Source organism: Parasteatoda tepidariorum, chromosome 4, assembly GCF_043381705.1.
Source record: "Parasteatoda tepidariorum isolate YZ-2023 chromosome 4, CAS_Ptep_4.0, whole genome shotgun sequence".
Lineage (NCBI taxonomy): Eukaryota > Metazoa > Arthropoda > Arachnida > Araneae > Theridiidae > Parasteatoda > Parasteatoda tepidariorum.
The window spans coordinates 4,445,092-4,459,835 of record NC_092207.1 but is presented as its reverse complement, the minus strand read 5'-3'; the positions used below and the strand labels follow the sequence as shown (position 1 = coordinate 4,459,835).

The 14,744-nt window shown below is 31.3% G+C and overlaps 1 protein-coding gene across 1 annotated transcript; it reads right to left on the bottom strand.

The window, feature by feature from the left end:
- Positions 1 to 312: 312 nt before the first annotated feature.
- Positions 313 to 7,192, bottom strand: LOC107443922 (uncharacterized). Its single transcript, XM_043041352.2, has 4 exons — positions 6,559 to 7,192; positions 3,731 to 3,922; positions 1,945 to 2,094; positions 313 to 465 (listed from the first exon to the last, which is right to left on the bottom strand). The coding sequence occupies exons 1-3, from the start codon at positions 6,920 to 6,922 to the stop codon at positions 1,973 to 1,975; spliced, it is 678 nt and encodes a 225-aa protein (XP_042897286.1). The 5' UTR covers positions 6,923 to 7,192; the 3' UTR covers positions 313 to 465; positions 1,945 to 1,972.
- Positions 7,193 to 14,744: the final 7,552 nt, after the last annotated feature.

Below are 14,744 nucleotides of genomic sequence, written 5' to 3'. Positions count from 1 at the left end.
TGCCTGGAAAAAATAAATAACTGGTATCAATTTCGTTACAGAAAAACTAAAAATTTCTTAATATTAGCTTTGACTGTCGCATCAAAATTGCAGATCCGCCACCTTCGGATCTATATATATTTACTTAGAGAAAATAAAATATTCTGGTAGCTGCAAACAAAATATTTAAAATAAAGTATATGAATATTACTGTCACTTTTTAATTTTTTCCAGGTACATTATACGAACCCTCTTTGAGGAAGAAATATGAATTACTTTAAAAAAGTAGAAAAAAACAAATATCACACCAAGTTCTAAGAAAAACAAAATCAATTGGCCGAAAGGGTTTTATTATGTACAAAAAATTTTGGGCGCACAGTGCAACTCAGGATATATATGAATAAATAAGAATAAATATAAGAATAAATATAATAATAAAAATCAACATATATACAAATGTCTTCTCAGACTGCAAGTCTTCTTAGACTGTAAAAAAAATTAAGAATTAATTATTAATTTTTATTATTACAGAGTAATTTAAATAATATTTACAATAATTATTACTAAACTTTTTTCTAATCTTTATATTCTATTATGCGGTTTGTAAAAAATAAACAAAAAAGCAAAGAATGGTTAAGAACGTTCTAACATGTTCAAAACTCCATCAAATCTTAACCCCAATGTACCATGGGATCGAACTTTTAAAGCCTTTAATGATTCATCAGCACTCCTAAATATTTGGAGTTTGAATAATTCCATCAGCCAATCTGGGCTATCAGGAATCTCCGCGTTTACCTTTTTCTCCGCGTTGATTTCCACGATCGTTTTTCGTTAAAATGGGTGATTCAGTTTTAGTTGAAATGAAAACTAAAATCAAAATTACAGTTCCAGGACTTAGAGAAGTCAGCTTCTTATTCGCGAGAAAAAGGAGGTGATATTCAATACGTAAATTTAAATCTGTCAAATATGTTATGCAGGCATTTAAGATGTAATTTATATAATGAGTCATTGGATAAAAGAATTGTACAATCTTTAATTAAAAATTTGTATGATTTCCTTAATATGCTGTTTAAATGGTATTGTTGTGATGAAAGAAGTTGCCGCATTAACCCATTTTGTATTGAAATTGTTATTAACGGAGAATATTTTTTCAAATTTTATTTTATTTCATAACCTTCGTTGAACAGCCGATCTAATTTTTAGGTCTACGACTACTAATGTTTAATACCGTATCCTTGTAATTTTGAACCCAATCTAGAAAACAAAAGAACTCCTGTATCACGTATTGGAAGAAATTTGTCTTCGTGGAGGACTTTTTGAGGGAACTAACCGCATTTGCTTTACCTGGAGAGGAAAACCACGAAAACCTCCCATGGACAGCCTAACGGGAAAGGGAACTGTAACCCACGATCCGTCTACCACTGCGAATATTTTACGTCAGCACTGTGGTCGGTGCAAGCCGGTAGCGGAATTCGTATCAAACAGCTATCGCTGGGTTTCGAACCCGGTTCACCTCGTTGGAAGGCGAGAGCTCTATCCCCTGAGCCATCACGGCTCAATTTTAGGATATTAGAGATTCCCGAAAAACAAAATTATGTGATATTTTAATTTATTAAAGCAGATAACAATATGAAGGGGCATTTGAGTTATTTGTCTGCCTATAGTCACTAATAAATTTTCCTTGCATAGCCATTTCCATACTATCGGCATAGATTGCTGTAAGAAAAGTTTATTTGGTTTAGAAGTTTGCCGTTAGAAGTTAATTATAATTTCCCTTCTGTTTCATTGATGAATTAAGTTTCTTACGTAAAGTTTTAATAATAGTTTTCTTTTGCTCTTAATAAAATGCAGTTACAAAGGAAGCTAAAAACGAATTATCTATTTTATTGAAAAATTAAAATAAGACTAATTAAACTTGTGTTCAAACTTAACTTACATGTAAACTAAAATATATTTAAAGTTTACCTATTTTTGGCATGCCCTCATTTTCAACCTAAAGGTTGAATCTTTTTTGATACCCGTAAAACTTGCCCTTGTTCTCGAAGAAGTTCCAATATTTTTGACCTTTCGGTTTTGGCAAATGGGAATAGAAATCGATCTTCTTTTTGATCATTCCTGAGAAAAAAGAAACACAAAAGACGTTCAAGGGTATATCTAGTGATACATCTTGGTTATTATTTCAAAAATCAAGTGATTAGTAATTGTATATTACAAAAATAAGTGTTATTCAGTGTTCGTTAAGTGTTATTTTAGTACCTAAGCAAAAAATTATTCTTTTTTTTTAATAAAATGTTTCATGGTATTATTATAGGTACGATACAATATGCAATGCTTAGTAATGTTTAATCAGCACAAAAAAAATATCTTTCATGCTATAAAGTAATTAAACTCCGAAAATCACATCATAATCTCTAACAAATATGCGAAAATCATAAACGTATTAATGAGGGATTTATTTTAATCGAAATCGAGTGAATTTAAATTTGTATTTTAAAATCAAAAATTTTTTTTATCACTAAAAACTCATTAGGAATGTTTGGACAAAGTGAAAGCTGATAAATACTTTTTCGATCATAAATTCGAATTTACAATTCATTTCTCTAAATGAAAAGGTATTCCGCAACTTTTTTGTTGCGTGTAATCAATGTAATTTGATATTGTACAAACAAATCAAACTATACTTGTTTTTCTAAGATGTTCTCCCTTTTTACGGTATAAATCATACTGATAATTTATGTTCAAAAATGTCATGTTCACTAGTTCTGGGTTCATCGCTTTTAGCATACTTTGAATGCTGAATAAATTTTTATTTGCCTAATAAAGANATAATACTGATAATTTATGTTCAAAAATGTCATGTTCACTAGTTCTGGGTTCATCGTTTTTAGCATACTTTGAATGCAAAATAAATTTTTATTTGCCTGATAAAGAATAAATAAAAAGGAAGTTTTAAATCTAAGTTTTTCAAGGGAAATGAAAATATTAAAATGATTTTTTTTAATCACACTGACAACGAAAAACGTAAAGTACATCACTTTTGAAATACGTGAGGGGAATTTATTGTGGAGATATATTTACGAAGATAGTGATATACTACGTTTTTAACTTTTTATTGAGACCAAAATAGGTAAAAGAAAAACATTTTCTAAAAATTTTATTTGTTTTTATTGTTTTAGTTCATAGAAAACAGTTGGATTCCTGATTGTACATAATATTGGATAAATTATGTTAATGGCGGTTGAAAAAAGAAAAGAAAGAAAACGATTGCAAATTAAATTGTCTTCCAGCACATAGCTGCATCTCAAATTTTATTGCTTTAGCAATGTGGAAAAATTCGGAAATGTGAATTGCGAAAAAAAATTCTTTTCTCGATAATATGACGATAAATTTTATTTGTAGTGATCTGAAAACGATTCTCGATTGCGTTATTTTACTTCACCTACAGGAAGTTGAGTGCTTTAGCTAATCGGGAAGGCGGTCATACTTTTAGGTGCATGATTCCATGGCCGATGTTATGACAGCAAGTAAATAAAAACGCAAAAAAAATATTCCAATATTATTAAAATATATTATTATAGTTTTATACTAACTTAAACTAGTTTGAAAATCAACCATATAACCATTATTGTTTTTGTAGGAATTATATATGAAAATAAAATTCGATGTGCAAAACATTAAACTACGAAATAAGTAATGAAGTATTAACAATAATGGAAAAAAAATTAAATTAAATTTAAAATCCAAAACTCACTGCCGAAAGACAAATTCAACAATACGCTGTCCTCGTTGTTGTTATGGCATAAAGCAAGATGGTAAATTCCACTGTCACTCAGTTTATGTTTTTTGAAGGTAATGGTGACAGTATCATTAGCGACAGCAACTTCAAACTTTTTCACTCTCTTCCCTTTTCGGTAGAGTTTCACACTTGAACCAGGAATGATGTCTGGAAAAGAGTTAAAATACTAAATACAGTACTTGAATACTATTAATATTAACATAGGGTGTCTACGAATAACGCCTCCAGTTTTGAACGCAATACAAAATTTTATGAAATAAGAAGACAATGTTTTGTTGCATGTAACAAATCTGAAGGGATTGGATTTATTTCAAACCAGAATGTGGCTGAAAAAAACGTTGGATCTCTTAATGTTATTATTAGAATAACATTAAATTTTTTTCTGGTTAAAACATTTCTCCTGTAAATATTTTAATTATATTTTACAACGAAGGATTCTTTTTTTAGGGTATAAATAACGAGATTTATCTCTCTTTTTTATCGCATTAATTCTTAAAAATCATGTAAAACGTTTGTTTTCAATAACTTAAAAAAAAAAACTTTGTATTTTGTTGTTCAAACCTGTAAGTGGAACGTTTCATTGCACTGAAACAAAGAAATATAAAGTGAACAATTCGACTTGAATGCATTTTGTCTAATACATTTTGTTCTAATAAGTTTTCAGAGTTAAATAAATAAATAAAACAAGCTGTCGCAACCAGTATAAATGGTAAGGAAAGTTTAGGGAAACAAAGTGTTTTTATTTTTTCCCATGTATGAAAACATATTTGATATTTAAAAGTAATGTATTTAAAATTGTCCAGCCCATCTCTTGAAATTAAAGAGATTTTAAAACCCTTTCAATTTAAAACAACGTCTCCCTGTAATAATTAAATAGTTTTATTACTACTCTTCACGTTTTTGGGAGCAACTTTCACTTCAGAATGATTTCATCAATTGTGTGAAATTTTGGTACATATACAGTTAAAAAATATACTTTTTTAGTTTTTTCCCTCTAAATTTTAAATATCTCGATTCGAAAAATCTTTATGAAAAAGCTTTCATTTATTTTCAGATTTATGTATAATTGTAGACTAATAAGTTATATTTTATTACCAAGTATCACATTCATTGGACTGTATTACGTTTTAAATAAAAGTTAAATGATACTCAAAAAACTATCTTCATTTTATTCCTATGTTTAGTTTAAAATTAAATATTAGTCATAAATTAAAGGTATGATTATTTGGAAACCAACATGCTTCGAAGAACTAAACTGTATAAAATGTAAAGAGGATCGGTAAGTATGGCTACTTTTTTTTTCAGAGCTGATCTCCTGAAAATATAATTTGAGTTTCATGTGTGTCGTAGTAACCTGATGTAAAGCACTTCTGTGTTCGGCATTTAATGATCACTTTCGGGAGTATGTATTATGTTTTGTAATTGTTTTTATTAATAGATAATGATAAATTTGAATTGCAAGATCAAAAAATTTACATAATTTTTTAAATAAATTTGATATAAAACTAGACTCTCGGCACCAATTTTGACGTAAGTTCCAGTTGTTTTTATCTTCCCTTTTGGTTGTTACCTACAGTTCTTCAGTTCATCAGAAGGCGATATACCCGAAAACTTTAGTACCACTTTGATAACTTTTTTTTATTTAATTTTTTTTTTTTCGTGGTTTCCAATGCCACTTTCAATCACAACAAGTAAATCTGATTTTGAGTTTCTAGAGATTGGTTCTCACAAATTTCCTCAAAACTATACTTGTCGCCATTTTGGAATTTAGTACCAGTTGTTTAATCTTTCCACCATTAGGTTGTTACCTACAGTTCATAAGAAGGCGATATACCCGAAAACTTTAGTACCACTTTGATAACTTTTTTGCACTTCATTATTTTTTTTCGTGGTTTCCAATGCCACTTTCAATCACAAGTAAATCTGATTTTAAGTTTCTAGAGATTGGTTCTCACAAATTTCTTCAAATCCATACTTGTCGCCATTTTTGAATTAAGTACCAGTTGTTTTATTTTCCCCTATTTGGTTGTTACCAACAGTTTATAAGAAAGCGATAAACCAGAAATAATGTTGAAAAAATTTGAATTGTCAGATATAGAAAATTTACAAAATTTTATGGAAGGAGCAAAAAGAGAAATAAAGGAAAAGGAATAAAAACGTGGAAGGGAATATAAAATTTGAGCTTATTTGGTAGAAAAGTATTTGAGTTGTTAAAATTTAAAGAGGCCGTATTTTTAAAATTTCGAATCCTCAAGAACTATTTGACCAATTTCACTCACATTTTGTAATTTGAAGTTGCATTATTAAATAATTTCATAAAAGTAATAAAACGCTATTAATAATTATTTTTTGCATAGAATTATATTTGGATAAACTGAATATCATTAGTTTTATCTATTTTTTACAACTTATTATTGAAAAACTTATACTATTTAAATTATAATAATTAAATTTATAATTGTGTGCAAAACTTTTTCGATGCACTTAAAAAATTCTGGAGATTACACAAAAACAATTCTGGCTAATCGCACACAAAAAAATTAAGGGGATTGGTGTTGAATTTCGTAACTAGAAATACCATTTTGCACTTATTAATTTGAATATTTAAGGTTACCACCGTGAACCATTAAGATTGAGTTCTAGAACTTGAAATCATTAGATTAAAACTTATTCTGGGTGGTCCGCTTTTTTTTTCTACGCTGCACGTTAAGGCGAGTGGAAGTCATTTCTAAATCCATGTCTGTTATGAAAATATTTATTAAAAATAAATAATGATTACTCACTGCTCAGTTTGATTTCAGCTTTCAGTGGCGCATTAGTGCAACCAGATATTTCTGGTGGATGTATCAAACTATCATCACCACTGTAAGTCTGTTTAATTCCTGATTCCTCCCAGTCATTCCTGTACCACTCCGGTTCTTGTGACTCCACAAATGTGGACACAATACGAGGAGGGTCTTTCACCACAAAATCACTCAGTGACCTTTGGTCACCATGGCCAGATGTTATGCCAATCTCCTGTAATTGAGACCCGTGGGTCTCTTCAATCATACCAGCTGCAGGAAGCAGCTCAGGCATAGTTTTTTTCTTTCTGAGAAAGAACGTAAACCATCCTGATATGCAAATTGCATTCATTAGGCGATTCATTTTCAAAGCTTCACCTTTCAATGCTAATTCAAAGATAAGAATGAATGTTTTAAGAATTTCTTTTTACTTCTTTTATAGTATTGTTGACAATTATATTTCTCTCTAAGAATACTTTTTAATACCGACATTATTGAAACACTCATTACATACGTTTTAAACAATAGCCTTGAACAATCATTCAAGATTTTTTTGATTATTGCAAAACTTATATTTAAATTCTATGTCAACAGCCGTTTGACATTGTTGGAATTTTATATTTATATAAAATACTGATCAATCCATATATATATATTACCACTTTTAGTACCACTTAAATAACTTTTTTTTCACTTTATTTCATATCCCGTTAACCCTTAATTTCAATTATTCCTACACATTTCCCTTTCAGCAAGGGCAATAAATTTTAATTTATTATATTTTAATGATCACCAATAAATTTAATGATCTTAATTATTATTACTCAATATCCTAATGAATTTACACATCTTTTTTATGATTTAAACAGTTAAAGAGTAGTTTAAAAGCTCGTTCGATACTGCTACTTTATACTTCGAGGGTGAATAACTGAGTAAAAATTTAAAAAATGCATTTTTCAATAGTTCTTTTCTATTAAGCATATTGTACCAAAATATGGAATGAAAATTATTTTCGGAATTGTTTTATGGAATTGATTTTTGTAAAAATGCAAATGTTACAGCATATTATTTTGAGTGCAACGCAGGTGACATGTATGAATATGTTAACTAGTGCGCTCAGTTGATTAATGAATTTACTCAATCCTATCAAAATATTTTAGTAAAATACTATCATTCTAACTGTTTTATCGAAATAATTCGTTTAAGTTAAGTCAGAAAGAGTACTTTTTCAATAAAATAGTAGAAATAGCTGTAGCAAGTTCTAATGGTGGACTATTTAGCTGTGTAGCAAAACCTACATGCAACGAAAACTACGTTCATATTATCTAAAACAATCAAAACGGAAAATTCGATTTATTTTTTTTTTCAATTTATGGCTACAGCAAGTTATGGGTAATTTAAAAAATTGTATTATCCTAGATAGCAAAATAAGGTTTCCTTTTACTCAGCATAAGCCTTTAAACGTATACCTAAAAAGGTTTATTGTTATGCGGTTTACGTGTAAACCTTCAAACCTTAAAACGAGATCTGTGACAATCTGCTTTATTCTACGTACAATCTGCTTATCCTACGTACAATCTGCCTGTGACAATCTGCTTATCCTAATCCAAAGCCTTGGAAAACAACTTTCTATATAAAAACCTTAAATCTAGGTTGACTCAGGATTTTCAAGCATGAAAAATCCTTTAATAAAGCTAGTNCACTTACTGACAATTCTTCTTCAATTTGAAAAGATGTTACTTCACCTGTTAATATCCTAGAGATTTTCTTCACTGTTTGAAAGCCAGTGTAATGATAAAAAAAATAGTAAAAATTAGAAAAAATAAACAAAAAATTTAAAAAATGTTTTAAAATGCAAAATAAGCTAAAACATTTTATGAAAAATGCCCTATAAATCTAAAAAAATGCTCTAAAGGACAAAAAATGTCCAAAAATGCAAATGTCATCAAAATCCAGGCCTTAGTGATAATACTTTTTAAAAAAAGGCTTTAAAAATAACTTTTAACCATTTTAGGATGTAAGGTTTGAAACTGCAATATTTTTGCTTCACATTGAAAAAAAGGTTTTTAGTACAAACATTTTAGTGAACATGAAAGGAAAATTCTGACGCAAGGTTACATGCTTTCTGGGAAGTTTGTATCCCATAATGTTGATTTTATTTTTTGCGTGATTCGCTATGTCTCGAGAACTTTTGAAACGAATAAATAATTTTTAAACACAATAATAAAATTTGTTTGTCTAAAGATAACTTCATAGAAAAAATAATTTTTAATAATTATTTATTATTTTATAAATATTTGGCGGAAAATTTGTGAATTGTAAGGTACACAAATTCTTACGTCACTTTTAAGAATGTAATTTTAAATGGAAAAAATTACAAAATTTTAATCTAAAAATTACAAAACTTTATCGGTCAAATACGTCCTGCGAAATCGAATTTTAAATATACGACTTTATTAATCACTCGTTTTGACGGCTAGATCAAAATTTATTTAGTGTGTTCTATCTCTTTTTTTCTTTTTGCGCATTGTACATAATATAAAAAAGTTTAAGACGTATGCTATCCTATTTTATATTACAGTCGTCCCCACTTAATTGCATATCGGATAATCGAATGACACGTTTATTACGAATTAAATTTATTGGAACCAAATAATTTTACACGAAACTAATGCTTAACTTCCCCGCTTAACCGGATATTTGTTGTTTTTTGTCCCTACTTAATTGCATGAAGAAGAGGTACTGAAAATAAATTTGTTTGTTTGTTTACTTTTGGGAAATGTTTCACCTGCAAAAATGGAATTTCCGTTTTTCAGTGAAGATAGGGATATAAAGGCAGTGAGGATAAGGATATACAATAGGTGGTCACTTCAATAGAGACTTCCTGTTCATTAGTTGATCTAAACAGGTGTTTGGGGGTAAAGTTGAAAAATTAATCAAATCTTGCTGTCAGTTATACATTGAAGTAAATGAAGGGGATTTTACTTTTCTTTTATTTTTACTTCACTCACACATCATTTAGAATGAAAAAAAGATACACAGTGATTTATTTTGTGGTTCCCTCCTGGTGAGCTATTAACTTTGATAAGAAAAAGTTTCAAAAACTTTATACAGTGTGTCGTTCTCTTCAGACGTTGAATGCCACGATAAATTTACATAGCTTGCCCGTCTAGCCAAAATAATTTTTGTGAGTTCTATATTGCATTAATTTCTTCAAACCATTTTAGTAACGATAATAATATAAAAAAATTAAAAGACTCGAATTATGTGTTTCTAATAGTCTTAGGTGACCCCCGTGAAGCTACGAACAAACTCAGTGCCGGTCACCGGTGATCCCCATGGCATTCAACGTGTTAAGTAGAATAATCATTGCTTAATTCAGTGAATAACTGTGAGTTGGTTGCAAGTTGAGCTCCAATAGGAATGATTTGAATTAATCGAAAAAAAAGAAGAAAAAACAATGAGTCTTGGAAACAATATATTTCAAAAATTCTTAAACGAAAATAGCGTGTTAATTTGGAATTTCTCAAGTTTCGAGAATTGGGGGTAAAAATCATGTATAAAGTATGAAATGATCATGTATAAAATATATTCCCTTCAATCGTATTGTGTGTTTTATTTTCATTTTTGTACAAATACTTTTTGAGTATAGTTTTAGTCTTCTAAGAATTCTTCCATGGTGACGCACTTCCAGTGACTTCTGTGACATTCGGATGCTGATATTGATCCGAGGATGTGATCTGGCATGCATCTCTCTCCTTCGCCTATGAAGAACAAAACGATTTCACTGTAAGAACTTAGATAAAAAATAATTGTAATCAGTTTAAATTTTAGCTCTATAATTTTCCAGATTATATCGAGAAGCTTTTATAGTGCTATGGATGGTGTTTTCTATACTCTAGGAAGCATTGGATCTTTTTTTCTAAAGGTATTATAGAATTCCTAATTGTATTATAGAATCACATAGAGATTATGCGAAAAAAGTTTTATTTTTTTATTTTATATCCGTCGTTGAACAGCAGACCCAATTTTGGGTTTAATCACTGTTCTACTCCGTAGCCTCGTAATTTTGAACCAATCCAGAAGACAAAGAAATTCCTGACTTAGTACCTCCAGAGGTATTGATTTGTTATGGGAACATGGAGGACTTTGCGACTCGACAGATTTAACGTGGATCAGTCACCATTTACTACACGGGGAGTCTTCGGCCGGCGAGGATCGAACCCACGAACTCTTGAACATGATCCCAGTGCCTTACCAACCAGATCCTGTGAAAAAAAAATTGGACTTCATGTTTGAATTCATTTCCAAGGCAAGCATTCAAAGTGTACGAACACTTCTGAGAGCCATTGTATATGGTTTGATATGGGCCTAGTAAACTAAACGCTTCTGATATTTTTTTAATAAAAAATTCCTTTTCTAATATACCTAGTAAAATAGTAGTCCTAGTAGGAATTAAACACTTTTTTTCTGAACAAACAAGATTTTTCCAAATCACCGCAGAATGCTCCTTTGTTAAACAAATATGCTTTTTCGAAATAAAATCAGAACATGATCTACATTTTTTAAAACTATTATATGCTGTAACTACTTTATGCTGGGATAAACTTACTATCTTATATTGCACACAACTATATTATACTGAACTCGAATGTTAGGACGGAGGTAGTAATCGACACTCCATTAAAACTCGAATTATCACTTACCAACCACTCATTTTTTAATTTATTTACTTACACATAGTGACCCAGTACAGCGATTACGAACTTAGACGGGAAGTAAGAGAGATTGTAGAGGTAGATAATATTGTAGGCATAGCAACTCATGTTCGGAAATGAAATCGAGCAGCCTTCTCTTAATGAGGTGGCCCAGGTTCGAATCCCAGCAATGGCTGATGGTCGATATGAATCCTGCACTTGGCTCGCACCAACCACAGTGCTGGCGTAAAATATCCCCAATGCTGGGAGGATCATGGTTTAAAATCCCGTCTGTCCCCTTTCTGTCGAGCTAACCAGAGGAAGTCTTCGTGATTTTTCTTTTTATGTAACACAATTGCGAATTAGTTTCATCAAAAAAGTCCTTCACGAAGGCTAGTTTCTACCAATGCTTAATTCAGAAGTTCTCTTGTCTTCTGGATTTGGTAACAAGGCTACGGGGTTGAACATAGGTAGTTGTGCACTCAGAATCGGGTCAGCACTGGTTATAAAAATAAAATAAAATATTGCGTTTGAGCTGTGGTGGCTCACGGTATAGAGCGTTCCCCTCCGAATGAGCTGATCTAGGTTCGAATCCCAACTGTAATTGGCTGATACGAATTCGAACCGACAGCAGTGCTGACGTAAAGTATTTTCAATGGTAGACAGATCATGGTTTAAAATCCTCTTGCTGTCGTGATAACCGAGGGAGGTTTTCGTGGTTTTCATTTCCATGTAACGTAAATGAGGGTTAGGTCCATCAAAATTTCTCCACGAAAGCTAGTTGGCCTCAATGAGTAATTCAAAAGTTCGCTTTTCTTCTGGGCTCAGTTCAAAATAAAAAGGCTACGGAGTCGAACTCGATAAAGCTAGAATGGAGACGGTTGTTTAATGCTGGTTATAAAATAAAATAAAATATCTCTAGAACTAACTGTTTCACATCATTACGAATTTTCGGCCTAACCTGCCAGAATCGCCACAATGGTAACTAAATGATTAAATGACGATCAATTTCATTGCGATTTTGGGCACTAATTACCAGGAAACGTAATTCAGATAAATAAAAGTATACAGCACCTGACCTATTAGACACACCATAGTGCGTATAGTATAGATTCCATGTGAAATCTTAATTATCAGTTGATACTATACAGCTTTATTTTTTTTTACGCGACTGAAACCGGTTTGCACTTGTTTACGTTTGTGTATCAATTGGTTAAATTAGACTATAGAATAAANAAATCTTAATTATCAGGTGATACTATACAGCTTTATTTTTTTTACGCGACTGAAACCGGTTTGCACTTGTTTACGTCCGTGTATCAATGGGTTAACATTGTAATGCAATACGTTAAAAATTTATGCAAATAGGAAGTACATAAAAAATCTCCCGAATAAAAACCCATTACATGTATGTTTAAATGTAAAAGTATTGCCTATAAACTCGTGCAAAACATGTTATTATTAAAACACTACAGCGCGCCGAATAATTTGGTCTAATTGTTATAATATACTAATGTAATACCTGATATAATAAGTATTCTATATTTGTATGATATATAGTCTAATGCATCCACACCTGATAATTAAGATTTCACATGAAATCTTACAATAATTTGGTCAGGGACGGTTATGTCATTTTCAATCCTTGTATTGCGCCCTTCCAAGTTCATAACAACCGTACATGAATGAACCAGCCTATTTCCTCATGAGTTTGTGACTATCATTGTTAAACTTACCTAATACTTTGACGCAGATATCGCAGCACTTGCAGAAGCTTCCTTTCTCTCTGATTTTCTGTCCATTCTCTCTCAAGCAGTTAGACAGATCATCACATTTCACTCCACTGCAGAAGTTGGGAGGGGGAAACGAAGGCACTTGCTGTTGTTGTTAATTTACGTCGCACTAGAGCTGCACAATGGGCTATTGGCGACGGTCTGGGAAACATCCCGGAGGATGATCCGAAGACATGCCATCACAATTTTGATCCTCTGCGGAGGGGATGGCACCCCCGCTTCGGTAGCCCGACGACCTGCGCGCGAAGTCGAGCACTTTACGGTAGCACAGTTTAACGAGGACCAATACCGCACACCCTCGGTCCCTACGGGAAATTTTTGGACATGTCACCCACCCGCACACTGACCGTAGCCAGTGATGCTTGACTTCGGTGATCTGCTGGGAACCGTGTCTTAACGATATCAGTCCACTGCGGGACCGAAGGCACTTGCAACAGCCACCACCAAGGCAAATAGAACAATAATGTATTTCATCATTTTTTTCTTTTTCTTCGTGTTTCTCTCTTTTTCTTTTTTATCCTTTTTGCAATAAAGAGAAAAACGATTCTTTAAATTTAAAAGTTTCTTTACAACAAAAGCTCATTTTTTTCCTCATGATCAGAATTTTGGAGACACATTTGATGTAAAAACTTACGTTTCTAAGAAGTTATAATACCTGACCGAGATTTAAGATTATAGGTTAATATTAAGGGGGGATATGGGGCCATATATATGCTGTTTATAAGCAACGATTTCTTAATTCTAACGCTATTATAAGCAAATAGAAATATATATACATGATTAAACTTTGTGGGGCCCCTAATTTGTCTATAATTATTTTATATAATATTGTTTATAGTATGATATTAACATACCTAACCGAGATTAAATATTATAGGTTAATATTAAGGGGAGATATGGGGTCATATATAAACAATTTGTAAGCAACAATTTCTTACTTTTAACTTTATTCTATGTATAGAATTAGAAACATTTACAAGCATGCTTAAATATTGTGAAACATTGTAGAGCCCAAATTTTCCTTTTATTGGTATTTTAGTATAATTTTAACTTTGGTTGTATAGTATATATTATAACATAATACCTGACCCAGTTTTAACATTATAGGTTAATAATAAGGTAGGGAGTTCAGCGATAAGAGATAATACAAATCTTGTCAAGTAAGGTGGTCTTTCCACACTTAAGGGTGATAGACTGATTAGGATTAACTTCCTGGAAGTCAGTAAGGATACAAAAGAAATAGAAATCACAAAAGAAGAAAAATGCTATAAATCAAACTTTTGACAGAAAAATTGTGACACAGGTTATTGCAGGGGGGCAATGAAATTTCTACTCCCTTTGTATGTATCCAGACAATTTTTCCTGGGAGGCTTATTGTTATTTCTTAAACAGGGGTCAGCTTCTTAGGTGAGGGGGAGTTGAGGCTTTTGTAACTGGTAGTTTGAGAATAGAATGTTCCAAGAACAGCAGGTTTTTTATTTTAATGTTTTGTAAACTAGACCTGCTTTGTGTTGAGAAGCAGGTGATTTTATCAGAAAACAAATTTTTCTTACATTTCTCATTCATTAATCTGATAACAGGAAAGATAGAAAGAACGGTTTCTAGGATAAGCTTAATTTATATTTTTAATGCTAGCTCCGTTTTTTTTCTTTCAAGATCTGCTGATCTAAGTTTGCTAGTTAAAAATATGAGCTAT